The sequence below is a fragment of the Dicentrarchus labrax genome, unplaced genomic scaffold (assembly GCF_905237075.1).
Source record: "Dicentrarchus labrax unplaced genomic scaffold, dlabrax2021, whole genome shotgun sequence".
NCBI lineage: Eukaryota > Metazoa > Chordata > Actinopteri > Moronidae > Dicentrarchus > Dicentrarchus labrax.
This window is the reverse complement of record NW_026136720.1, coordinates 12,707,086-12,734,090: the sequence shown is the minus strand read 5'-3', so window position 1 is coordinate 12,734,090 and position 27,005 is coordinate 12,707,086. Positions and strand designations below refer to the sequence as shown.

The 27,005-nt window shown below is 38.9% G+C and overlaps 1 protein-coding gene across 2 annotated transcripts; it reads left to right on the top strand.

The window, feature by feature from the left end:
* Positions 1–623: 623 nt before the first annotated feature.
* Positions 624–26,823, top strand: chd2 (chromodomain helicase DNA binding protein 2). 2 transcript variants are annotated; one of them, XM_051383443.1, is made up of 42 exons: positions 624–807; positions 2,218–2,283; positions 2,419–2,487; positions 5,057–5,112; positions 6,569–8,577; positions 12,242–12,476; positions 13,337–13,423; positions 13,588–13,649; positions 14,113–14,235; positions 14,538–14,714; positions 14,914–15,053; positions 15,181–15,406; positions 15,499–15,599; positions 15,688–15,729; positions 15,853–16,031; positions 16,128–16,252; positions 16,364–16,580; positions 16,671–16,760; positions 16,867–17,057; positions 17,156–17,344; positions 17,464–17,626; positions 17,792–17,944; positions 18,760–18,831; positions 19,337–19,486; positions 19,581–19,729; positions 19,828–19,924; positions 20,014–20,106; positions 20,255–20,431; positions 20,579–20,748; positions 20,853–20,894; positions 21,013–21,152; positions 21,245–21,383; positions 21,486–21,636; positions 21,782–21,901; positions 22,027–22,149; positions 22,974–23,114; positions 23,304–23,420; positions 23,561–23,739; positions 23,834–23,933; positions 24,049–24,241; positions 24,545–24,791; positions 24,885–26,823. In XM_051383443.1, exons 5-42 carry the CDS (start codon positions 8,432–8,434, stop codon positions 25,168–25,170), a joined length of 5,532 nt encoding a protein of 1,843 aa, XP_051239403.1. In that variant the 5' UTR covers positions 624–807; positions 2,218–2,283; positions 2,419–2,487; positions 5,057–5,112; positions 6,569–8,431; the 3' UTR covers positions 25,171–26,823. The 2 variants fall into 2 exon arrangements, with proteins under 2 accessions (XP_051239403.1, XP_051239404.1); XM_051383444.1 differs by lacking the exon at positions 14,113–14,235.
* Positions 26,824–27,005: the final 182 nt, after the last annotated feature.

Here is a 27,005-nt window from a genome sequence, read left to right as displayed (position 1 = left end):
AGGCTCAGAGAAGGTCTGCTGAATCAAAACACAAGGGTCATTACACTTTGTAAAATTTTTTAGATAAGTGCTATACAAATAAAGTTAAATGCATTTATTACACAGTAAATATATGTGTATATCTATATATAGAGATATATACATATAGCCTATAAAGCTACCTGTGTTTTGTGCAATGTTCCTGATGAGAAAATGTTTTCTACTCCTTAACAAACATGTTTTCATATTTACAATAACACGCTACTGGCTATAACACATAGGTATCACTGTTTTTACAAGATTATACATGTTATTTGTTAGTTTCATATCAGTAGGTCACACAGGTTACTTGTTTATAACAGCTGACGTTTACTAAAAGCTTAATGTGATTGGGTTACTGCTCACGTGGCTATGTGTGTCTCTATACAAAAAAAAAACTACATACATTTTTGTTTTGTTAATTCCACATAAAACTAAAACATTTCCACTTGTATGCTGTGGGTTTTGTGCTAAGGTATATATATATAATTTTTTTTTTTAAATGTCTATATTCAGGCTTTCAGTAGGCTGCTAGCGCTGGCTATGGGGCTGGAGAGGAAGTGGAGTTTGGCTTACGTTGAGAGGAAAGTGGGCAGAGCCGCTGAAGGATATCAGCTCAGGCAGAGGCAGAGAGGAGGACACACACAGCGGAGGAGCGAGGCGTCGACAGCGGAGAGGAGGAAGGGCGGAACGATGCGGCCGAAAGACCCACCAAAACGACGAAAATCGTCCAAAAACTCGACGCTGGCCGCGGCAGATGACGGCGGATAGCCTCGGCCTGGGAAATGGGTAAGAATTTACGAGTAATCCGACATTAATAGCTGAGAAAATAGGATTCAGGGGCGTCTGGCAATATGGTGGAAAGAACGACAGTTAGACGCAGTGTTGTAAAAATGGCCATGGTGTGTTGTCAGCGAAGAATAAAGATAACGACGCAGAGAGTTTAAATTGCATTTATTTGTGTTTTATTTGATGGAATTTGCACGTTTGCTAGCCCTGTTTCGAGTTAACTTAGTTGATATATAGACAAGCACATTTGTTCTCGAGCTTTTTTTGGAGTTATTTCAACCTACGCATTTAAAATTTGCTTTGTCCTTGAAAAGAGCAAATGCCCTTGTGTGAATTTGTTCGACAAAAACAACAAAATTGAGCAAATGTTTTCGTTTTTTAAATGTTGATTTGAGACTGATTGACGTCAACTCAACAAGCTTTAGTAGATTTTTTTGGTTTATTTTCAGTATATCTGTTTTTAGAGGTTTTTCATCGAATTGTAAATCAAAAACCTATTAAAAAATCGATCATTTTTCACAGTATCTTACCACACAGTGTACAGATGTAGTTTATAACAAGATTTAAGTAAGTGTGGGATGCTTAATACTTAGTATTTAAAATTAGTTTAAATAAATTGTAAGAAGTTGTCAAAATGCTTTAAATATGACTATTCAACCCAATTCTTCCAGTGTAGACACTGTACATAAACTATACTGGATTTGTTTGTCAAATATAGATCCTATATGTTAGAAAAGCTTTAGATATACTTCGAAATACAAAATAGGGTGTTGGCTTTTAACCCTTCGAGGTACTGGATGGAGAAGTAATTTGAATATGTACATTAATTTTGTTTTCCCATTTTACATTACACAAGCAAGACATGTAAAGAAAGATTTTTTTATGTTAGAAAGCTTCACTACAGGTATGTGAATTGGAGGAAACTCAAAATAACCTTATTAAAATTAAATAAAGAAATAAATTCTTCTTAATATCAGGGTCTTGTGGACAAGGTTGTTGATTTATCCACATAAGGCAAATACTACACATTATACAACAGATGATGTACTCTTTTATAGTAGGTATTTTTATATCTTAAACTATATTGTTAAACCCAAAGGATTAGTACCACCCTGCACGTAACAAAATGTCCTCCTAAAGCTATTCTCGATTGAATGTTACAGTTGAAGACAAATTTAGTTGCATTTTGAACCACCAAGACACGCATAGATGAAACATTTTCCCGATTAAATATGCAGCGGCTTATTTGCGATTTTTCTTATTATGTTAATACGCTCGAAAATGATCTTAAATCTTAATCTTAAGATCTTAAAACGCATACAGCCTTTTTATATCTGGTGTCTATGCCAATGCAGGTTGCAAATTTGTGTGACCACAAAATTGATCATAATCATGTTTTGTATTTTGCAGGGATTCCCTTGATGTTTCTCAAATTGCGTCAAAGAAGAAAGGAGATAATCTGACCCAAGCTAAATGGTATGTGTTTTTAACTGGTCCAGGTTTTAAACGTTTTCTGCAGTCTTGCTATTTTCTTGGTCTTTACTGCTAGATACATGTAACCAGTAGGGTGTGCTGTTTCCTCTCTTATTCTTTTATTTTTCTATTTCCAAGGGTTGACATGTAGCCACCGTGGGGCCGTGAATTGAAGGACTCAAGTGATTCACACCGCAATGGGGACTTGTAAGTATAATTTTTTAAGATAGATTAATGTTAAATGTGCATTGAGCCCTTCAAGTTTAAGTTCAGTTTGACTCTTTTTAATGACCACACACGAATAAACAGCAGAATAACCTCCATATTATATATATCATATATCCATATTTTTTCACTTAAATGTGAATGACATTACTAGGAAATGCTGCTAAACATAATTTCTTGATGTAGTTTCGGTGCATTATAACAGGCGTTATTAGTTTTCACTAAAAGCAATGACAGTCATGTCTCACCGTAGGACAGTGCCATCTAGTGTATGATGTAGCAAGGTTTTAAATGTTAATGTAAAACGTGTATGTGCTCAAATACCTGACTCTGGGGGAGTCATTTAGCGGTAAGTTTAAAATAATTACGTAATTTAACTCAGATTTTAGAGTGTTTTGACCTTCAGGGATTCTGACTTATCATTTAAATAGTTTGACAGTTAAGCATCCTGCTGAAATGTGATTAGATTATAGGATGCGCCCAAAAGTGTGGGCATCAATGTTAAACTCTATGTGTACAATCATTGCTTGTATATTTAACATCCAGATTTGTAATATATTCGTGATTGTCTTTCAACTAGCTAGCTAAACTGTGAAGAACTTAACAGTCGATAATTTCTCGATTGACAAACTCTTTTTGTCATAACAAAGTCCCATATTTAAAAACGACTGACTATCATAATTTCGCACTTATATCAATCATATCTAAAACACTGACATTTCATAATACTACCGTTGCTTGGGGGTCTTCATTCCCAAAAGATATGTCAGATTGTGCTTCCATTTCTACGGCGTAAAGAGATTGAACTTTGTACAGTATCCTTCATTACGCCATATAGCAAATTACTACCTAAGAGGCTTGGATGTTGCCTCTCCTTTTAGAGTTGTACTCAAATTAAACTTGTATTAAGATGCCCAGTATAACTCAGCTGTGGCTGCTAATGTTAAAACCTATAGACCCTGGGTTGGATTGAGCACATTGTACAGTCTTACTGCCACATCTGTCAGTAGTAGACATCCTGTGAAAAAATTGCAAATTAGATTTCAAGAACATTTTGTAAGTTAGTAACTGGTGACATTTTGCGAGGATATTTGTAAACGAACTATTGGTTAATTTGTCAATACAGGTGCACTTTGAGTCATGACCTGTAGAGGGCATCATGACCACAAAGATTTTATTAATTTTCGTGATTTCCGTGAAGTTAAATATTTGTGGTGCATTTAATCTACAACATTCACGGTTTCCTCACCTTGATTGATATTCTCAGACAACCTGGAAACACCAGCCGAATGAAAGTCCGTTCATGATCAGTGCCTGTCTTATTGGCAGGGCTGATGCTCTTTTGCAGCCAAAAGAATGCAAATACTTTTGCATCAAAATATGAATTAAGAGAAGTCCATCTTTGAATATGAGTAATGTCGTGAGACATAACAATAGCAAGTCTCCTGGGATTAGGGAACAGGAAAAAATAACTTCCTACTAGCTAATAATGCATCTTCAAAACATTTACACTCACTCCAATTCATGGGTAATGAGTAAGAGAAAATATTAAATTGTCTAAAGGGGGATCATATTTTTTTTATAGACATTGCTTACCCTAACAAAATTGATAAAAGCAAGTTGCTCTGAATAGAGAGAAGCACATTTCTGGCTTCCCCTTCATTTTTTCTTCTTCACTTTTTGAGTGAAGACAGACCGGAGTCCTTACAACAAGCTAAAAATAAGACTAAAAATCCCCCAAAAGAATATCAAGGCAAAACCACAAAGTAAGCAGTATGAATTGCTTTGTTCAACAATGAGAATTAAGTCATTCTTTTTATAGTAATATAAAAAAAGGTTTCCATTTTGCCATCAATTGACAGCTCTGAGATGCACAAGTTTCTCAAGAGCACATAAATGCACCACACAACTCAAGAACTGTCAACTATACACAGAGTGACCCACGTTGGTTCATGTCTGCACAAATCTTAGATAAAAATGTGGGGTGCTTCCCTGACCATGCATCACAGCCATTGTTATTCTGTCCTGGTTTTTAAAAAGGTGATTAAGTAGTCTGTGTGTTGTAAAATCCCTCTAAAGACACAAGGATAAAATGTAATTATTATTGTAATAAGACACACAACGAGTTGTAATTATTAGCCAGATTCCATAAGTGTAACAATAACAATAGTTGCATTTTTGCATTATTTGGCCCATCTCCCATACATTGCAAACCTTTTACAGGATGTTTGGAACCACACAGTGTTGTTTTAACCAGGACAACCATTGGCTGACAATAAATCAGTCATTGGTGAGGTTGCAGTGTTGAAGGTTTCAGTGAAGTCAGATTTGAAAAGATGTTTTTGAGGCTTAAGGGTTCTGTGAAAAGTGGGTTCTTGATAGAGCAGCAGAGCTAGACTTGGGCTTTACATTGACTTGTCCTTAAATCAATTTCATTTAAAGACCCAAACACTTCAAACTAGTCAAAGTGATCCACTTGTTAACTATTTCTGTGTGGATCTGATGTCTGGTAATAATGGGTATCATTCATTCTTCTTTATCTCGTCCACAGCGGAGACATGACGGGTGTGAACATTTTTGAAATTTGAAGAACAAGAAGACAGCTCTGTAAGTTTGTTTTTTTAATGTGTATGTATAAATATATATATATATATATAAATATATAGTATTCATTCACACGCTTACTGAGCTCATTAATATAATGAAAATACATTTTTAATTTCTAGATATTATTTGTTCCCATGATCCCATTTGGATAGGTTGAGGATATTGTACTCATACTTTATTGCTGCCATTCACTGTTAACTGTAAAGGCTAGCAAAAGACCTAGATGTTGGCAGGTAGAGTGCATAAACAATGGGTAAGTCTGTAAATGTAAATGTAGTACTTTATGGTAGTACACACATAACAAGATTTTATCATGTGGCTACTTTCATTATTGATAATAATATAAGTAATTTTTTGGCTTTATGTGGACATTGGCTGTGTTGCCTCCTGTTGGTACGTTACAGAAAAGGCCACATTTCTTTGAGAGTTGCTATATTCTCTATTTTTGCTAAAATCTCTGATAGCTTTTTGGCCTTAAACATAAAAAAAAAAAACATTACATGACCAATATTACGTCACAATTACTTTCATTTTACGGCCGTATTTGAACATTTGAAGCACTATGAGGGACATTTTTATTTTATTTTTTGCACTAAAGATGTATGAAAAATGCCATTGTTTTGAAGGGTTGCTTTAATCCCTATTGGATGCTATTATGTTTCTGTTGGTCAGTCATGTCTTTGCTTTGGTGACTCATTTTGACAATTCATGCAGGGATCTTAATTTGCGTAGGATACAGCATTGTTTGCTCACATGCCAGTGTTTTGTTGTTTTGATGGTAATTTGTTTGAACAACACTGTTGTGGCGTAATTGCGTGAAAATTTGTATGCATAACACATGACGTGAATTAGGCTAGCTACCCCTGGTGGTCAGTTTCAGAATTTATTTGCAAATTACTGGAGACTTTACTCAATTGAAACTTTGAATTCACAAAATAATATATTAATTCAGAGCCACAAAAAAAATTTACAAAACGTACATTGTCAGTATAGCTTGTTGCACTTAATATGTATCACTTTAATACGAAGAATTCACATGTGGGAGCATCCGCCAGATCTATTCATTTATTTCATATGTCGCTTAAAACAATGTATTGAATGTCTTATTGCAACTTAAACGGCTACGTCAAAGTTTGACTGTAAAACAATATTTAAGGATGCTGGATTACAGATATGTTGCTTGCATTTTATACATTATGTTGATATGACTTGTTTTAATTACAGTTCAACTTCGTTAAATATTTGAACAATTGTGTATTCTTACAAACGCTCATATAACACGTCCACTTCCGCAATGCAAGCTAACGCAACTGAAAGCTAGCCATGAATGTGACTAAACTGTTTAAATTTCAGTCTAGTTTAGCATGCCGTCTAAAAGCTGGCGGACAGTGACTCATTACTCATTTCAGTTGCACTGTGGGCTTACAACTTTTCCCTCTTTTTTTATCCTATCAAGACCCCATTCAACTGGATATTGCTGAAGTGGAGACAGCGTTGTTTAACGTGAAGATTTCAAGTGATTTGGCAGTTAGCCAAATTTTGACAAGATGAAACCGTTTTCTGACTGGACTATGGCGTTTGGATTTTTTTTTTTTTTTCTTTTCTTTTAACGACAACATGGACACTGGAACACCGTTGCTGGCTGTATAGTGGACTTGTTGAAAAATGACATTGTTGTTTTTGGGAAACCCAAAATCCGCCTTTGTACATTTGATTTTCAAATGTTGTTTTTAAATAAAGTGTATGTCCTCGTATTTTTCCTGGCTTTGTTTCATTAGCTAATTAACCAGCAAATCACAAGAAGATATTTGGCGTTTTATATTTTGATAACGTTGAAGTCCATTAGCTCGGCTGTTGATTTAAGCATTTCAGATAATCTATACAACTAATTATTGCACTTACTGTCACTTATCAACAAGGTTTGCCCATTTAATTTACAAGCTAGCTAAGTGTTCAAACTTCGTACTGGGTTGATGAATCTCACGAAGTAATGCTCTCTGTTTCGGGTGTTGCTATACAAAGGAAATTCACATTCGATGGATGAGCTAAAGGGGAAAAAGGTTGATGAAAATGCACCCATGTGCTTTGATAAATCTCAACTTAATCAAAACAGTTGGCACTCATGTTTGTAAGATACACTGACAGTAATTAAAAAAGGCTTTTGGTCAGAACAGAAATGGTTTCCAAAGGCTCTCTAAAATGGCCCCTGGTTGTCCTTCTTCCTGTCCTGCAGGAAGTGATGCAATTGCTGCAGAATAATTACACACTATTTTTTCTTTTTTTTTTACAGCCTCTCAGTATTCTTACATTTTATTAAGAGGGAAGAAATGTTTCAACTTAAAAGCTTCTTACCCAAAGGCTGAAAATATATATACAAGTTTTATTTTTACTAAAGTAAAATTTAAACATAATAAAAGGGGTGGGACTTATACATCACCTGAGTGTGGTGTAAATGGAAATAACGTCAATCAAAGGCAAAGCTTTCAGAGCTAGGAAGGAGCTCTAGATGGCGGCTGAGCCTTGGGAAGGGTGCCATGGGCTTTCGTCAGACCGTTTCTCTTGCCCGTTTTTCGACCGCTACCGCTCGTTTCTGATTAAAAATCAAGAGATTTGACCGTACGATCGGTGTTTTAACGGGAATTTGTGCGTTTTGTGTGGTTTTTGTGCTGTTTTTCCGAGCCGAATGAGCCGTCTGTGTGCTGGGGAGTGCTTGTCGTTGTTTTCCATACTGGGCTCTGGCAGCCATGGCGCGCCTCCATTTTTTAGTGTGCTGCTCGCGTCTGTCGCTCTTTGAGTCTTGACACTAGATGAAGGACTTTAGAGGCCTGCAAGCTTTTTTGAAACAAAGCTGCTTATTTTTTTGTAATTTATTGTTGTGGTGTTTATTTCTTTTTTTTACTGCTGATTTTTATTCGAGTCGGATAAAAGCCTGTGATACAAAAAGCGAACGTGACTCTTAATAGTTCATTTATAGGTTACCACCTTTTCTTCACATTGAATTGGTCTGTTTACATTGTATAGAGCATTATTGACCGATTCTGTTATTCTTAAAGCTCATTTTTCTAATCCTTCATCTGATGACGCAGTTACAATTAATTGCATGCGTCTTGATCCGTGGACTATATTGAAAGACACAGGCCTAAGTTGGACATTTGACTTGCTTGTGTCTGCACCTGTCATTTTTCCTCGCTATATTTTACATTAGCGATGTAAATAATGATCCTCAGATCTGTCGATTTAATGCCCTTTTTTCCCAACTCGTGTCGCACCGCCTGGGTTTTAACTGCCACCCGAGCAGAGGCAGTCTAGTGGGACTTGTATGATAGTTCATGCTTCCTCTAACTTTTTGACAGTAAATACCAGGACAAAAGATCATCCCATCAAAGATTTTCAGGATAATACGATGATGAAGAATAAAAGTAAAAAGCAAGAGGATGAAGGATCGACTCAGAGCAATGCATCAAGGTATGAGGCTTTTACTTTTTTTTTTTTTTTTTTTTTTTACCTTTTGCATATCTGCCTTGATTGTTTACCTTGTCAAGCATGGTTGATCACCTGTGTATACATTTGCGACGTGGTTTTGTTGGAAGTGCACCACTGTCATGAATGACCTTGCTATTGTTTAATAGCCACACCCTGATTTTCCTATCATTTCTTACTCTCAATACTGAGGTTTCAGGCCTGTGTTAAGAGATCATTGCCCACAAGATGTATGTGTTAGACCACAGGGGAAAAGCCATTTGTCCTGTATTATGTTGCACATGATTTGTCACAAATGTTTGATGTCCCATCGCTATAAAGTAACATGACCTTGTCTTACTAGTTGGTACTGCATTGCACCATTTTATCAACGTTGTTGTTTGGTTTTTATTTATTTCAGAAACAATGTTTTGCTTTGGTGTTCCCTTTTGGTCATACTATATCCAGTCTTTTAGATGGGTTTTAGATAGATAGATAACATACTTTATTAGTTCTTTGACCTGAATACAGTTTGCATGTAGCTACAATTTTTCATTTTTATATCATTCTGTGATCTTTTATTTGGACCTCTACTAAAAGTTTTAGACTTTTAGGAAATTCAAGTTCTCTCATGCTTAGTTATTTATGCTCATTAAAGCCTTTAATCCAAAAGATTTTAATATCTTGTAAATCATTTTGTTTTGTTTTAGATGGGTAGTAAAACTACTTAACTATATTATACTGATTATGACAGTTATGTCAGTGTTCACCTGCTTATGTAACAAACACTTTTAACTGTATATTTGATTTCAGGAGGAGGTTTTCACTTTCTGTTTCAGGCCTTTATTGCAATGGATCATTTGCAATTTAAACATTTCTCCTGACACATAATGATTGTTTATTCTTATTAGTTATTGAATGATTTTCACTTGTTAAGCAAGATATTTAAGTATTGATAGTCTTACCCTTATCACATACATTTATTGTCATTTTTAAGTATCTGACAAGTTTAAAGAACACTTTTTGTATTATTTAATGTTGGCTGTATAGAGATTGATGTGTTCATTGAAGCATCTGTTTTGAACTGTTTTTGTTACAGCAAAACAATGTTATATTTTATTCAAATCTGGCTTTATTTGTACTAATCAGGTAAATTATATTTAAAGGCCTGTCTTGACACTTATATATGACATTTTTTTTACAGTATTGTTTGGTTTTCTCTTTATAAAGATGGTAAATGGGCAAGTGTGTATCTATCATCCTCAGGTATCTGAATCTTCGAATATCAAAACGAGTGGAAACACCATTCTATTTTGATCAATAAAGATGGTTTAAAAAAACTAATATCAGGTCATTTGCATGGTGTTGGAACAATGCCGAAATTCAGAATCAACACAAGTGGCTAGCCATTATGATGTTGTTGTTTTTTTTTAAAGGAAAGAAAGATTTTGTGTTAGTTAAGAGTTTGTATTTATTGCATAAATGCTATGGCCCAGTGTAAGTTCATAGTATTAGAATTGCTGCCATGTTTTCACATCAAATAATGCAGCCTGATCTCAATAGACTGTTGTGTTTTTAGATAAAGACACAGAGAAGTTTGGATGCTAAATTCAGGTAATCACCCTCAGCATTTTACTGACTGTACACTGCAGCAGGTTACATCACACTTGTAGTTTTTCTGTGTGATCTTGTGGCAGCCATTTTAGTATTTTCAGCTGTGAGTGAAATATGTCCTCTGCTACTGGTGACAGCCTAACTTTTTCATACTGATAGATGAGCACTGTGGACATGCAGAGCAGCAGAATAAGCAACAGAGAATGTAGTGATTTTATGTAACCTCACATCTTACAATAAAGTACTACTATATATATGTGCTCTCCTAAGTCACAAAATGGCCCTTGCTTTGTGTGCCCAGCTTGCTCACTTATCTGTATTAAAACTCAGCTCAGAACTACATGGAGGAGGAACAGGAAGAGTTCAGACCTTGGAAAGCCTGCACACTGTGCCGCTATTGGCTAGAATTCCACCTAGCAACACGCCAGCCAATGAAAATTCAAGATTATTTCCACGCCCCGCCCACTTTTGACCTTACTTAAAGCGGAAGGAGCCATGCACTTCCGAGTTTAGTCATTGAAACTGCTCAAGATGCAGGCTGTGAGGTCTGGTGTCATCATATGTACTTTAACAGCAGTTAGATTGTAATTATTAACTTCCAATCAGTTAACTCATGTTCCTCTTTAAGTTATATTCTCATAGTTGTATAAATAGCAGACGGGATCATTCTAGTAAGGCAAATGCAAGTTAGGAGTCCTCTTCTTAAAAACACCCAATATATGAAATTAAGATTGAGCGTATATACTTTTTTAATCTTAAAAACCCAAATCTATGTGATCTATATAAGGTAGTGACTCCAGGAGGTTTATTTTTAATGGTTGTAGCACCCCCATGTGCCCAGATGAGGTACTGCAGAAGGCTGGACAGGAGAGGTCACCATACCAAGATATTTTATCCACGGATGACCCCCATCACAATAATGTGCTGTCATCTCAACATATCTGCTACGATCTGTTGTATTTATTATACAAGTAATTTATATATTTGTCTAAATTTTTTATTTATATGCATCAAGATCTACCCCGTGAGATGTATCATCTTGTTTACAGAGGGGTTTCAAAAATATTTGAAGCTCTGTGTGTATGGTGATATAGCAGTTTTCTGAATGATGTTACCAACCACAGGTTTTGGACCTCAAAAGAAGACACTATATATATATATATAGAACATGTTCTCAAAATGTTAATTAACAAAACAAATAATAATGATAATTATTTCACTATTACTGAATATTTTCACTTTTTTAGGCTAAAAATACATCAAATAAAACAAATCTGAGAAGAAAAAAAAATACAATCTTGTTAAACTGCTCACAACTCAAGTTCAACTAAAGCCATAACCTTTGATGAGGGGTCATAAGTAGACACTGCTTCAGTCAGAAGCTATAAAGGTTAGGAACTAGTTGCATTATGCTCTGGACTCATTGTTTCATATTCATCAGTCAGTCTTTAGGTTCTTATTCCCCCACTAAAAGTTTAATGAGGATATGACTTAAGTGACAGAGTGGGAGCACTTATGCAAATTTGCGGTGATCAATTATTCTTATCTCTCTGGATAACCTTAATAAGTAATTATGGCCATTGTAGCATTTTCTGATGATACTACAAAACTGTACGCCACAGGTTATTGCAGGTTAGCAGAGAGGAAAGATTTTAATACTTCCAGCTTTGCTCAGTTTTAACATGTTATTTTAGTGTTGATATAGCAGATCTTAGGCTTTTCAAAATGACAAAGAGGATTTGTGTGCCCTAGAGAGAATGGGGTTATTATAAGACTGTTAGCTGAGCAAGGAACATGCTGCATGATGTAATGAGGTTTCTGTTTCCCCTCAGCTGACAGTCACAACTTCCTCATGCCATCAAGCTCTTGCACTTTCTCCATGTCGTGGTGACAGTGTGTGCACTTTGAGTTTGAATTTTAAGACATTTTTAAGTTACTGCCACTATCAACTCCGCTCACATGTTTTGCTATGTTGTTGTTTGGGTGTGCAGAATTGTGTAAGCAAATACATATGCAATGCAAAATGGAAAGAATCAACGTGTTCTTGCTCCGCTAGCAATTCAGCTTCCGAAGAATCCAACCGCTCTGCATCGGAGTCCGGAAGTCAGTCAGAGAGTGAGCATGGCAGTGAGAGGAGGAGATCCCACAACTCCGAGTCAAACAGCTCCTCAGAGTCAGAGAGTCACTCAGAGTCAGAGAGCGAGTCTGCAGAGTCCAAATCACAGCAAACCACAGCAGAAGTCAAAGACAAACCAGTTAGGAAGAAGGAGCGTCTGGCAGATGTGAAGAAGGTAAAGGTCGCTGAGCTTTAGAGAGGTACCTAAGTCTTCTGTTCTGACTTACCGTTTATATAAAGCACATTGGTGTTCCTGTCCTCTCATAATGGAGATTGAGATAACCTTGTTGTGCAATCAGGCTCATAATGTGATTATCAAAGGTTGAAGTGCTCCTGCGTGATAGTTGTAGCTGCAACTGACATTAAGCAAGATTTACTTCAGCCATACTGTCCTTTTTATCTATTTTAGATGTGTCCCAGTTCCATACTTGTTACTAATTCTCATCAGGTTTTGAGTGCAGTGTGGGCACACTGACCTGTATACACTTATTCACTTTGAATGTGCTGTTGAAGTATACCATTGTTCCACAATGCAATTTACAAAGGAAATGGAGGCACTACTCAGCTAGTGAGTTGCAGCAGGTGGTGGTAAGATAGATAGAGATAGATAGATACAGAAACATCTAGGAAAACTTTTTTAAAACCGTCCAAGAAATGTAAAATGATTGTGATTTTCTTTAATACTGACTGCTAAAGCAGTATACTATGACACCTAGCATATAGCCCAGTAGAGCTGAAGCAGTTCATAGGATAATTGATGAGGCGACAGACAGAAAAATTATAAACTAGCTTCTCAACTGTGAATAGTTGCAGCTTTTTTTTCAGTTTTATATAGTTGTAAACTGAATAGCTTTGGTTCTGGGCTGTTGGTCAGACAAAGTAAGACATTTGAAATGTAGCCTGGCACAGCAGATTAATCAATAATGAAATGAAGTGGCAGCCAGATAGCACATGCATGCAAATTGTAATGTGAAATGGAATTTGTATCATGAGACAGAAAAACAGTCTCTGACAACAGCTGATCTCTCGTTACAGATGTGGGACGAACATCCAGACGTGTATGGGGTTAGGAGGTCAAATCGCAGTAGACAGGAGCCGGCTCGTTTAAACATTGGAGCTGGGGTAAGCAGCTGTGAAAGAAAGCTTGAAGACAAGCTCCATACAATTGCCTTTATTGCTATCAACTCCTCTAAAGAAGCTACTTGTGCCATCTAGTGGACGCCATGAAAAAGTGCGGCTACATTTCTTGATGAAATGTGTATCTGCTTCGCTGTCTGTATTTACAGGGTAGCAGTGAGTCTGAGAGTGAAAGTCCGAAGAGAAAAACACCACGAGCCAAGAAAAAGGAGTAAGTGTGAATAATGTGAACATCTGTTTTATTAATATTTTATTTATTTCAGATTTATTTAATAGTGCAGCACCAGATTTTTTCAACTCTGCCATGTTGAGACACTTGTGCTGAACTCTCGTTAGCGAGGTTTTTGGCATTTAACACTCGATCCATACAGTAGTTTTGCACAGTTCATGTCTGTTCTTTTTCATTGTGTTGCCAGTCTGTGTTCATATTGTGATTCTTATCATTTTAAGCTTGTTTGTAACTGGGTATCTGTTTGCTCCAAATGGGCTGTTAGTTTCAGTCAGTCAGGTGATGTTCTACATTTAAATCCAATCTGATTGGTCAGATCAGCGGCTTATCCCTGATCACACTGGGTTGTGGTGAACACCCTGTGGCCAGTATTTCTTGAAATTTGAAATTGGTTCCAGCAGTGGTGGGCCTTGAGGGTGAACTTGTGGCATTTCTTTGTTGTAAGAAATATCTGGAAAGATGATGACTCAAATGATGAAGAGGAGGAGGAGGAGGAGGAGGCTTCCGACATTACAGACAGTGAGCAGGAAGAGAAAAAAGTTAGATCCAGACGACTTCCTGCTAGAAGGTAAGAGTGTAGCGAAGCCTGGCCATCAGACAGCTACCCACTGGTCATCTCCAAATCATTTCATATTGTGTAAGCAGTTGTTTTTCCATTTACTTTGGTGTATATATATAGACCTAATATTTTTATTTTATTCAAAAAATTCAGTCTAAAATACATCCACGATTGGATCTAATCATAAAAGATGATACAAAAAATGTTCACATTGTAAATAAATGTGGACCAAAATCGCTGTGCCAATGACCCCTGAGGTTGCTTTGTGTCTAAGTAGTTTGTGTTTCTGTGCTTAACTGTGTGTTTTACAGACCTCAGACCAAATCAGCAGTCAAAAAGCAGCTGTCCCAAAAGGGAAGGAAGTCCAGGAAGCAGGACTCATCCGCTGAAGAAGATGATGACGAGGAAGAGGACGAGGATGATGAGGACGATGAGGAAGACACTCCCAAGAGACAGACTCGAAGAAGGGGCGCAACCAAAGTCAAAAGGTGCATTTCTGAACCCCGAGATTTTGAATTATCGTTGGTACAAGTTCGTCCTTACACTGAAGCATTAGACGGGGACATTTTGACTCCAGGCCAATGTTTTCCATCACAACAGGCGTTAAAAAGTTTAGCAAGTGCACAGTTTTCATATTGATCCGTCACCTGTATCCACTTGGTCCTCATCTGTTCTGTTGTGTTGCAGTTATAAAGAGGACCAACATGACTTTGAAACCGACTCTGACGACCTGATTGAAATGACGGGAGATGCAGGCGAGGAGCAGCAGGATGATGACAGTGAAACCATTGAGAGGGTTATGGACACAAGGACAGGCAAAAAAGGAGGTGATGCACTTTCACATTAGTCCTAATATTTTAAAAAAAAAAAAAAAAAAACGCATTGCTCCATATCAAAATATTTGCTACATGTGTAAAGTCTAAAAGTTGTTTTTTTTTTGTTCTGCTCCTCTAGCCACTGGAGCTTCTACTACTGTGTATGCTGTGGAGGAAAATGGGGACCCGAGTCAAGGCTTTGACCCCGAGAAAGATGAGGGAGAGACTCAGTATCTGATTAAGTGGAAGGGCTGGTCCTACATCCACAACACGTGGGAGAGCATAGACTCTCTGACGCAGCAGAAGGTCAAGGGACTAAAGAAATTAGACAACTATAAGAAGAAACACGAAGAGCTAACTTCATGGTGAGAATCTTTGTCTTTGCATTAACACTTTATTTGCAAAGGTAAGTCTTTTTTTTGAAAGATTTAACTTTTTGCTCCGTGCTTGTCTGTAGGTTGAACAAGGCGTCCCCTGAGGATATAGAATTTCATAACTGCCAACAGGAGCTCACTGCTGACTTGAGCAAGCAGTTTCATTTTGTGGAGCGCGTTATCGGTAAGAATTCAGTATCAAATGCAGTGCTGCAGATAAGGTAGTTAAATATGCGTTGAACTTGTACTAAAAGGAATTTTCTAATTAACAGCAACAAAGACAGGAAAGACACCAGGATCCTCTGACTTCCCCTGTAAGTCCATTGTCTTCATATTTCACCATCACTGTTACATTCTGTCCTTTTTAATGTTCTCCTGTGCTATACATTTCCATCAAGTATTAAGTTGTGTAGTAATTTGCCTGCCTTTTTAAACAGCTCACAGTCAGAGGACATCATCCTCCAATGAGCCAGAGTATCTATGCAAGTGGATGGGCTTGCCCTATTCAGAGTGCAGCTGGGAAGATGGAGCTTTGGTTAGAAAGAAGTTTCAGCCCTGCATTGACAGCTTCATGAACAGAAACTCCTGTAAAACCGTCCCCTCTAAAGACTGCAAGGTAAAGAGTCTAATCTTTTAATCGCCTCCCTTTTATTTGATATTAATTGAAAAATAATCCTTAACTAAAGAAATGTGTTCCCAACTATCATTTCAGGTGTTAAAGCAAAGACCGAGGTTTGTTGCTCTGAAGAAACAACCACCGTATATTGGAGATGAGAACCTTCAGCTGAGAGATTATCAGCTGGATGGGTTGAACTGGTTGGCCCACTCCTGGTGCAGGTACTGTGTAAATAAATATAATAATTTGTGTTGGTTTTGAAAAAATAATGTGTGAAAAATTTAGAAAAAGGTGAAAACCATCCTTTTTTTTTTCGTATTCTTCGTCCTCAGGTGTAACAGTGTTATCCTCGCTGATGAGATGGGGCTCGGAAAGACCATCCAGACCATCTCCTTCCTGTCCTACATGTTTCACCAGCACCAGCTGTACGGGCCCTTCCTACTGGTGGTGCCTCTGTCCACGCTCACGTCCTGGCAGAGGGAGTTTGACACCTGGGCCCCGGACATGAACGTGGTGGTCTACCTCGGTGACGTCATGAGCAGGAAAACAGTAGGTTGAATCTGCAGGGCTTTGCTGTCTCTGGTGTTCTCTCCAGAGTCGCTTACAGAAACTTACATTGTTGCTTCTGTTTTTCTATAGATCCGTGACTACGAGTGGGTGAACCATCAAACGAAAAGAATCCGTTTCAATGCACTATTAACCACGTATGAAATTCTACTTAAAGACAAGGTAGGTGCAATGATTAGTGTTTCTTTATGTTTTTATTATAGCGTGTCTCTGCAGGAAGAGAATCAGTCACTCTGGTTAACAAGGACTTTGTTTCATTTTTCTCCAGGGCGTGCTTGGGAACATCAACTGGGCGTTCCTGGGTGTGGATGAGGCTCACAGGCTGAAGAATGATGACTCCCTGCTGTACAAATCGTTAATGGAGTTCAGGTCCAACCACAGACTCCTCATTACTGGCACTCCGCTGCAGAACTCCCTCAAAGAGCTCTGGTCACTGTTGCACTTCCTCATGCCTGACAAGTACGTCCCGTTCAATAAAGCGAACAAAAGCAGGTGAAAATCAGTTTGAATTCCAGCTGGATATGAGTGACATTTCTTATCTCTGTTGTCCACTGCAGGTTTGATTCCTGGGAGGATTTTGAGGACGAACACGGGAAAGGAAGGGATAATGGTTATCAGAGTCTTCACAAAGTCCTAGAACCCTTCCTTCTGCGACGTGTCAAGAAAGACGTGGAAAAATCTCTCCCTGCCAAGGTGGAACAGATCCTCCGTGTAGACATGACTGCACAGCAGAAACAATTCTACAAGTATGATATTATTTGTCTCTCGAAACCTGTTAACCATTACATCCGTCTTTTATACAAACCTCTAGTGCAAGCTGTATTTCTCCTCTCCATTAACTTGATTTGTTCCTCAATATTTCCAGGTTTATTTTAACGAGGAATTACAAAGCCCTTTCCAAAGGCACCCGAGGCAGCTCCTCTGGCTTCCTGAACATCGTTATGGAGCTTAAAAAGTGCTGCAACCACAGTTTCCTCATTAGACAGCCCGAGGATGTAGAAAATGAAACACAACAGGAACACCTGCAGGTAAGTCTCCTCATGAACCCTCTTTAGCTTCCAGCAACACCTCAGGATATCTCTGCTCTGAAAAAAAAAAAAAACTAGTTTTGACAGTCCTAACAGGAGACTCAGTGCTACTTAATCTGTCTGGAACTTTATGTTCACACCTTTTTTTCCTTTTTTACATTTTAGAGTCTGGTGAGGGGCAGTGGGAAGCTGGTGCTGCTGGACAAACTGCTGACCAGACTCAGAGAAAGAGGCAACCGAGTCCTGATCTTCTCCCAGATGGTCCGGATGTTGGACATCCTAGCTGAATACCTTGCGAAGAATCGCTACCCATTCCAGGTAAGCTTGGCACGTTTTCAAGGCTGCATTCTGCATTTCTTTACTACACAGGACCTCAGCTTGCGTACAAAACAATATTCTGTGTCAGGGCAACACTCCACTGTATGGCATTGTTGTCACTCTAAGAGGTGCTGTAGTTTGCATCAACGTAGGAAAACCAATTCCACCTGGTATGAGTTTGTGGTTGCTCAAAGGTGGGGGGTGGTACAGTGTGATGTGTAAGGACATCATGTACACAATTCTCTGCTCATTAACATTTCTTCGATCAAAAGTAAAAATGTTTTACTTTCTGCTCATCTGAAATGTTTGTCCAGTTTTTGTGTGCCTTTTGTCATTATTTGCAGAAAAATGTGTGTACATATAGTGCTGTTACCCTGTCAGTGTTAATGATAGTACACCTCCATCGGGTTCCACTAACATGTTCTATGCTGTATCACCAGTACCTAGAGAAACTGTGTCTAGACTGACAGTTTATGGAGGCAGTTTTTGACTGTTGTCTTTATTGGTGTTTACAGAGATGGGGCTGTTGGATGGGTTAGACTTGGATGAGGATTAAATGTCAGTGTTGTTGCACACATACTTCGCCAGGCTGAGAGATCATGTGGTTATTTATATCAACAAGTTATTTTCTGCTAAAGACCAGCTGAACTCCTGCAAGTCGTTCTACTCGGGTTGTTTTTGCTGACTTAGTCTTTGGCGTAGACTATTGTGATCGGTCGGAACATAGAGACTGGGGTACTAAGGCGTGTAGAGCAAATAGCTGCCCAGGAAATCTTAAAAAGTTGTGTGTCTCTGTTTGCCTCTCTCCTCTTCAGCGGTTGGATGGTTCCATAAAGGGAGAAATCCGAAAGCAAGCACTCGACCACTTCAATGCAGAAGGCTCAGAGGTGTGTATACTAATGACTTAATGATACCGACTGATAGACAGGGAAATTCCAAGTCTGTAAAGATAATTTGGCATTCAGTTTTTTAATTAAACTGCAGTAAATAAGACCTTTTTTAGTTTTTTAATACAAGTAATACATTTATTGTCAAATGCACACCACATATATTATGTTAGCATATTAAGCATATCACAAAAAGCAGTCTTGGCAGAGTCTTATTGAAACAAGACAGTTATAAACCAACAATACAGTACATTTTTGTGCTTGTTTTTTGGACTACTTTATTTGAGAGCGGTAGGAGGTGAAGGATATATTTGACAAATGGTGCAAAAAGGATCAAGTAAACATGGTTTCTTGAAAGAAAGTCTAAGGTTTGCAGTAAGTTGGATTCATGATTTCCCTATTTTGTTCTTATTATTTATAATGCAAGACATATTTACAAATGTTAGTGTGTGCTTAGGCGTATTGCTTGATGAGATCTGTAGTAACAGTTTCTTCTCCTTTCTAGGACTTCTGCTTCCTGTTGTCCACCAGAGCTGGAGGTTTAGGGATAAACCTGGCCTCAGCAGACACTGTAGTCATCTTCGACTCTGACTGGAACCCTCAAAACGACCTGCAGGCACAAGCCAGGGCGCACAGGATCGGCCAGAAGAAACAGGTAATCCACGGCTTAAATTGATGACTTTCACTCCAGCAAATAAGATCATTGTATAGTAAGTATGAAAACTAAATCTACGCTTTCCCATTCATAGGTGAATATTTATCGACTGGTCACCAAAGGAACGGTGGAGGAGGACATCATTGAGAGGGCAAAGAAGAAGATGGTTTTGGACCATCTTGTCATTCAGAGAATGGACACCACTGGTCGAACTGTACTTGACAGCAACTCAGGAAACACAAAGTGAGAGAGAATCGAGTTACAGGCTTTTTGCTGATTGATTTAGTTAATATTGAGATACTGAAACTCTCTCTGTATTTAACATTGCTGCTTTTTCGCAGTTCAAACCCATTCAATAAGGAAGAACTGACTGCCATCCTCAAGTTTGGTGCAGAGGAGCTGTTCAAAGAGGCAGAGGGAGAGGAGTCAGAACCGCAGGTATTAAAATGACTGAATGTCTTCCATACATGAAAAATACTTGTGTTACATATTTGTAAAATTAAACCAGGATTTCTTTGTTTCTGTAGGAGATGGATATTGATGAGATCCTGAGGTTGGCTGAAACAAGAGAAAGTGACCTGGGCTCAAGTGCTACAGATGAACTTCTATCTCAGTTTAAGGTACCTGGGAGTTCTTACTGTTTTGTAATGTTGCATTATTGTAAAGACCTTCACTTAGACCGTCATGTCAAAGTCAGACATTACTCCCTTTCAAATCCTATCCTAATTTTAATTGTTTCCTTTCTTTCGCCCGTGCGTGTTGCTGCAGGTGGCCAATTTCTCCAGTATGGAAGAGAGCACTCCGGAGTTGAGTGAGGGGAAGTCCATACGAGAATGGGACGATATCATCCCTGAAGAGCAGCGACGCAAGATTGAGGAGGAGGAGAAGCAGCGGGAGATGGAGGACATCTTCATGCTGCCCAGGAGCAGGAGCTCTAACAAGAGGGTAAGAGGGGAGTTTACAGATTTGATTTGAGAGAGGGGGAAAAAATGGTTGTTTGCCCATTGCCAGCACTGGTATCTCTTGGATTCTCTTTTTTTTTTTTTTAACCCATTTGAATCAGGTCATGAAGTGTTGCTCTGGTTCTTTCAGGCTCAGGCCAATGACAGTGATAGTGATGTGGGCTCCAAGTTGAAGAACCGCTCCTCGGGCTCTGAGAGTGAGACCGATGATAGTGATGATGACAAGAAGCCAAAAAAGAGGGGCAGACCCAGAGCCCGCAAAAACAATGTGGAGGGTTTCACTGACGCAGAGATACGCAGGTAAAGTATTAAGTGAACAATTTTCTACCCTTTCTATCCATTTTTTTTTTGTTTCCTTTCATGAACATGAATCAAATGTATTCATTCAATAATATCATTAACAGGTTCATTAAGGCATACAAGAAATTTGGATGTCCACTTGAGAGGTAAGCATATTGTTAACTGATGATACTAAAAAATATATGGCTACACCATTTGATTTGAAGTATGAACAATTAAGGTCTTTGACAAACAATGCAGTCAAGTTCTCTTTTCTGTCTCCAGGTTGGAGGCCATCGCCCGAGACTCGGAGTTGGTTGACAAATCCATAGCAGACCTGAAGAGACTTGGTGAACTGATTCATAACAGTTGTGTGACTGCTGTGCAGGAGCACGAGGAACACCTCAAAGAGAACCCAGTTGAAGGTATTGTTGGTTTTTTACGGGTTTAGAGTTTTTTTTGAAATTATAGCCTTTTTTACAGGCCCCCCAGAAATTGATGCACGTTATTATTCCAGCCAAAGGTCCTGGGAAACGGCGAGGAATTAACATCAAGATCTCTGGAGTGCAGGTCAATGCCAAGTCCATCATCCAACACGAGGAAGAGTTCGAGCCTCTGCACAAAGGAGTGCCCTCCAACCCTGCTGAGAGAAATAAGTAAGATACCACCGCATTACAAGGGTTTTTTGTTTTTTTTTTTTCAAAAAAAAATGCACCTGTGTTGCAGATTAAATACGACAAAGTTTCTGTTTCTTGCAGGTTCAAACTGACATGCAGGGTAAAGGTAGCCCACTTTGATGTAGACTGGGAACTGCAGGATGACATTCAGCTCTTGCTTGGTATCTACGAGCACGGCTTTGGCAACTGGGATCTGATCAAGACGGATCCTGACCTCAAACTCGCTGATAAGGTAAACATCTCTCTAATCTATCTCTAATTAAGGACAATATAAAAACACGAGGACGCACTCAGCTTATTAACTTGGACCCACACTGGCCTGCTTTACACTGCAGCAGTCTTTCACTTTTACCTCACATTTACTTCCCTCCGCACAGATTCTCCCGGACGATCCGAGCAAGAAGCCTCAGGGCAAGCAGTTGCAGGCGAGAGCCGAGTATCTCCTCAAGCTGCTGAAAAAAGAACAAGACAGCACGGACTCCAAAACAGGGGAGGAGGTATGCAGCTATTAATCACTGAGTAACTCATCCATACTGTTTTCACAACATGGAGTTTGCCTTTGATCCGCGCAAAGCGACCTACCCACCCGTTCGCACAGCTCATCCAGTCTCTTCCTCTGAAGGTCAAAGTGAGGAAGAGGAAGCCTCGGGTGAAAAAGGAGAACAAGATTCTCAAGGATGAGCAAGGCAACGACATCTCCTCCCCCCGCCTGTCCGACAACCCATCGGAGGAGGGCGAAGTCAAGGTCAGTCATAAGATCACTTGTGCTTCTGTGTTGAGGTTTGTGCCGGGCCTCGTTGTAGCCTCCTAAGTTAGTGGCCATACTTATTTTGTCGTACCGTTTTCAAATGCAAGTAGTGTTAGTTGATAGTAAAAACAACAAAAACATTTTTTTCTTTTTTACTAATAAATAAATTTGATTTTGTGACCTAGCAAACCTTGTCCTCCGTGCCACTGCTGCTCTGTTTTACTTGAAGTAAATGAAATACACACATTGCCTGCTGGTATGCCACATTACCATCTTGCGTTGCAGTAGTGCTACTACACCAAACTATAAATCAGGCCATGGGAAATAGGAAAAAAACAAGGTCACCACTTCAACACCTTAACAAAGAGGTGTAATTCAGCTTTATTTTTCTAAATAAGCAGAATAATGCTACATTTAATGAGTGGACAACACTTGTCCTCACTTGCTGTATAACCATCTGTTTTTGTTTTGTTTTTATTTATTTATTACAGGCAAATAATACATGTATCACACAAAACAATGTGTAATGCAAGGGAAAAAAACAATTGGACAAAAGTAAAAGAATAAATAAAGTAAACAAAAGACAAAACAAAGTTGATATGATCCCTTCAGTGATTCAAATACCCTGTATTTAAAAAAACCCAACTTAAATTCAGATTAGTTCTTAATTGGCCTTTAAATATAAATATTTTACATACACATTACAAATTTTTTCATCCAGAACCCCCGACATAATGTTTACATGTGTAGGTTTGAAACAGATCTTAAGTGTCTTCTGTTATATTGTTTAACATACATTGTCTTTTCTCGTGTTTGAGCAGGACGACGGAACAGAGAAGTCCCCCGCCAAGAAAAGACAAAAGAAAAAGGATAACAAAGAGAACAAAGAAAAACAGGGAACTCCTAAAAAGGAGAAGGACGGGGACAAAGAAAAAAAGGGTACCAAGCCCAGAAAAGAAAAGGTACTTCAGCAAAGTATTCGTGACCTGATCATATGTGCTTTCCTCAAACAGGTTCAAATTTCCATTATTGCATTAAAATGCTACACGAGGCTAAAAGAACATAGCTAGAATGCTGGGAATAATCTTTTAAATGTATGACTGTCGTATGTAGGTTAATTGTCTTAAAGTCTTTGTATTTTTGTCTTTCAGGCTAAAGGAGGCAAAGGGAAGAAGACTCAAGGTCCAGTCCACATTACGGCTGGGTCTGAGCCCGTCCCCATTGAAGGAAAGGAGGATGATGAACTCGACCAGGAGACTTTCAGTATTGTGAGTTTCTTTAATTCTCGTGCAAAGATTAAGCCAGTGGAGTTTGACAAGTCATGTGTGGGAGCTGTGTACGTGTTGTAGTTTTCTTATCATTAACAAGCAGTTTATTTAAAAATAAATAAATGTATGCTTCTGTGTAGTGTAAGGAGCGCATGAGGCCAGTGAAAAAGGCCCTGAAGCAGTTGGATAAACCAGACGAGGGTCTATCCGACCAGGAGCAGCTCCAGCACACTCGCACGTGTCTTCTGAAGATTGGAGACCGAATCACAGAGTGCCTTAAAGCCTACAGTGACCCAGAACATGTCAAAATATGGCGAAGGTGTGATGATTAGGTATCATCTTTGTGAAATGAATCACAATACTCTCCTGTTTACCTCTGCTAATTATTATTTTGTGCTCTTTTTTTTTGGCAGAAACCTCTGGATATTTGTGTCTAAGTTTACAGAGTTCGGTGCAAGGAAGCTTCACAAGCTGTACAAAATGGCTCAGAAGAAGCGATCCCACGAGGAAGAGGCAAGTTGTTCCTCTTTCTAGTTGTTAACTCTGCTTTATCAAAGTGTTATAAAGTGAACATGATCTTTTGTAAATCGCCAACACTGAAAAAAAAAATATCCTGTGACATTTCCAGAAGGAACAGAAGAAGAAGGAGGATCCTACGGGGAGGGTCAAAAGTTTCAGACCGGAACCGTCTGGTTCCAGTCGAGACTCCACGGGTACTCAGCCATCGGCCAAATCTGCTTCACACTCGAGTCAGCCAGGCACGCACGGACACCACAGAGAACCGTACAACATGGCTAATAAGCGCCACTTTGGCAATGATGGTATGTGCGGACAGGATTGTTTTAGTTAAAGGCACAGAACATGCCAAACAGAGCGAGCACTGGAGAGCTTTAGATGCTCTGGTGGGCAGGTTTTGTTGCTGGGCTGGCCGATTCCAGTCTTTGTGCTAAGCTAAAATAACCATGTCCTGACTGTAGCTACACTTTCACTACACTGTACAGACTTGACAGCGGTATCAATCTTATCATTCAACTCTCGGCAGGAACATATTTCCCCAAAATGTTAAACTTTCCTTTAACTGACGTTGTGTATTTTAATAACTGCTTTTAAATGTGTCATTACAGATAGGGGAGACTGGCAGAGGGACCGTAAATACAACTACCCAGGTAACAGCAACCAGTCATGGCAGGGAGACAGACATCATCCCTATGACCCACATCGCTACAAGGATCACTATGGTGATCGACGTTCACATGGAGACTCGTACCGCAGCTCAGGCAGTTACCGCAACAACAGCTCACCTCGAAAAAGGCCATATGACCAGTACAGCAACGACCGGGACCACAGGGGTCACAGACCTTACTACGACAGGTGAGCTACTTCAACACTGATTCCATGTTTTTGTTTGAGTATTAGGGTACTATTATGTAATACCACTTAAAAATGCTATAAATGATATTACAGGCATCCAGACCCTAAACGAAGACGCAGCGATGAATTCCGTCCCAACTACCACCAGGGAAGAGATGGCCCTCTGCAGGACTTCAGGAGGATGCCAGAGCACAGGCCAGCAGGTCCACCTGGGCCAGAGCACTATAGCAGGCCCTTCCACTCTGACAAACCTCCACCGCTGCTGGACCCTCGCTCCCCGCAGACTCAGAAGTCTCCCCAGGACTCCCGCTCTCCGCCCGAGCGCCCCGTAGAGCCAAACACTGCAGCAGATCCGAACTGGAACAACAGGAAAACATAAAGTGTGCCAGTGCTGGCTGCGAAACTGATCTGTGTGTTTTTGTCCAGGGTCAAAGCCACATGCTGCTGATGGACAAGTCTGGACTCACCAATCATAAGCTCACAGTTGGAAAGGGAATCAACTTTGTACCCTCTTTACCAGCAAAACTGTTTTGCTCTTTTCCTCCAGTGACTCTGGCTGCGAATGATTTGTGCCCTGAAGGAAGAAGTTTGTTTCCTCCTGTCATCTTCATGACTAAAACAAAACTAAAACAAGGATCTTTATTTAAATGTATTGACTCGATCAGTCAACCATGACTAAGACTGAGTGGAACGCTGATGGATGCTTAGTCCCATGGACTATTAGCTAAGGAGAATTTAGGATACATGAACTGCTGACTGATCTCAATCCTAAAAGTGCCTGAAGGTTTTGGCCTTTTCGAATGGTAAATGTATGGGATTTTTTCCCAAAGGACGCATGACATGGACATTATTTTTTTTTTTTGTGTGTTTAGCTTTAAGTCTTGCAAATGATGTCATTTAGAAGATTTCAGTACAAAAGAATGTGCAATGCATCTGCACCTTTGAAATGTTAACCCTGAACATGTAGCTGAGCTGAGTATCACCGTGTGGGTTAAAAGTGTTGGTGTGATGGGACGGCCTAATTCTTTTTGAAATTTGAATGATCATTGAAGCCAGTATGCTTTTTCTAAAGCACTCAACAACAAAAAAAAAGGTGTGAACATGTTTTAGCAAACTCATATTTCTCACATGTACAAATAATCATCATTTCTCTAATGGTGTAGCTATATAAATCATTGCAATCCTCTGCTTTGTTCACTTTAACCACTTTCCTCTTGGTAGGCCCAATGAATTGGAAGCTTTGTAAGCAGTATTTATTGCAACAACTCGTGCAAAGGTTCATAACACTATGTCTTAGAACTATCCTTTATTTTTGCCTGTCAGTATTATGATGGTTAAGAATGGTACTTCCGTGTAGTTTAGTCATTTCACCCATCTTTCCACCTACTGTATGTAAGTACTCAATTATGTCTGAAAAATACTACGTGATAAAAACATTTTCGTGTCGTATTCTATGGTTTGTTGCTGGTAGGGTTAAAGGGTTACCAGGAAGTTGCTGATGACATTTCATTATGTTTATTACCTTTGGTCACTCTTTTCCTGTGCCAAATCTGGTCCTGCTCTGACCCTCAAATGTTTTTTTTATGCTTCTCCATTTGTGCCTTATTTATGTGTGTTATCATACTGTATATTGATCCATGGACAGTACTGGGGTCTAACACAGGCAGGATGTGAAGTATTAAAGTCACATTTTAAGGAAATCGCTCTGAATGACTCAATAATTCAGTGAGAAAAGGCGAAGGGACCATGTATTCTGGTAATCATCCTGTAGTTTCCAAAGGAGTTGATGATTTGAGGGGAAGATATAAACATTGATATACAGAAATCATGTGTGTTTCGTCCAGGGCACTTAATCGACTTGTTACAGTGAACAGCCAGCACCTCTTTTCTTCCACGTTAAGCAAGCTCCAGTTCCTGTATCATATGTTCTTTAAGAAAGTCTAAATAATTTATATTTGTGACAAAACCACTCTTCATGAGAAATGTGCTGTACATATGTTTGGACATATGTAATAAACTTTGTTACACAATGTCTTCTTTCTTTTCCCTCCTGATATTGCATTTAGGATCAACTGCATCATTTATCATCTCGTCAGCAAAGACACAGTACTGTTTCAGGGCAGGCATTTAGAAATGTCCTTAAGGGAGTTCTTGTAAGTCAGTCAGGTGACCAGAAGAGGCAACAGCTACACGCTTTCCAGATTTTTGAGAATA

What these genes read in the sequence shown, in the direction of transcription:
- chd2 (XM_051383443.1), top strand. Translation starts at nt 8,432, where the DNA reads ATGATAGTTCATGCTTCCTCTAACTTTTTGACAGTAAATACCAGGACA. An exon ending in TTGGCCCACTCCTGGTGCAG is followed by an intron (nt 16,253 to 16,363) that starts GTACTGTGTAAA and finishes CTTCGTCCTCAG; the next exon opens with GTGTAACAGTGTTATCCTCG. An exon ending in TTTGGATGTCCACTTGAGAG is followed by an intron (nt 20,895 to 21,012) that starts GTAAGCATATTG and finishes TTCTGTCTCCAG; the next exon opens with GTTGGAGGCCATCGCCCGAG.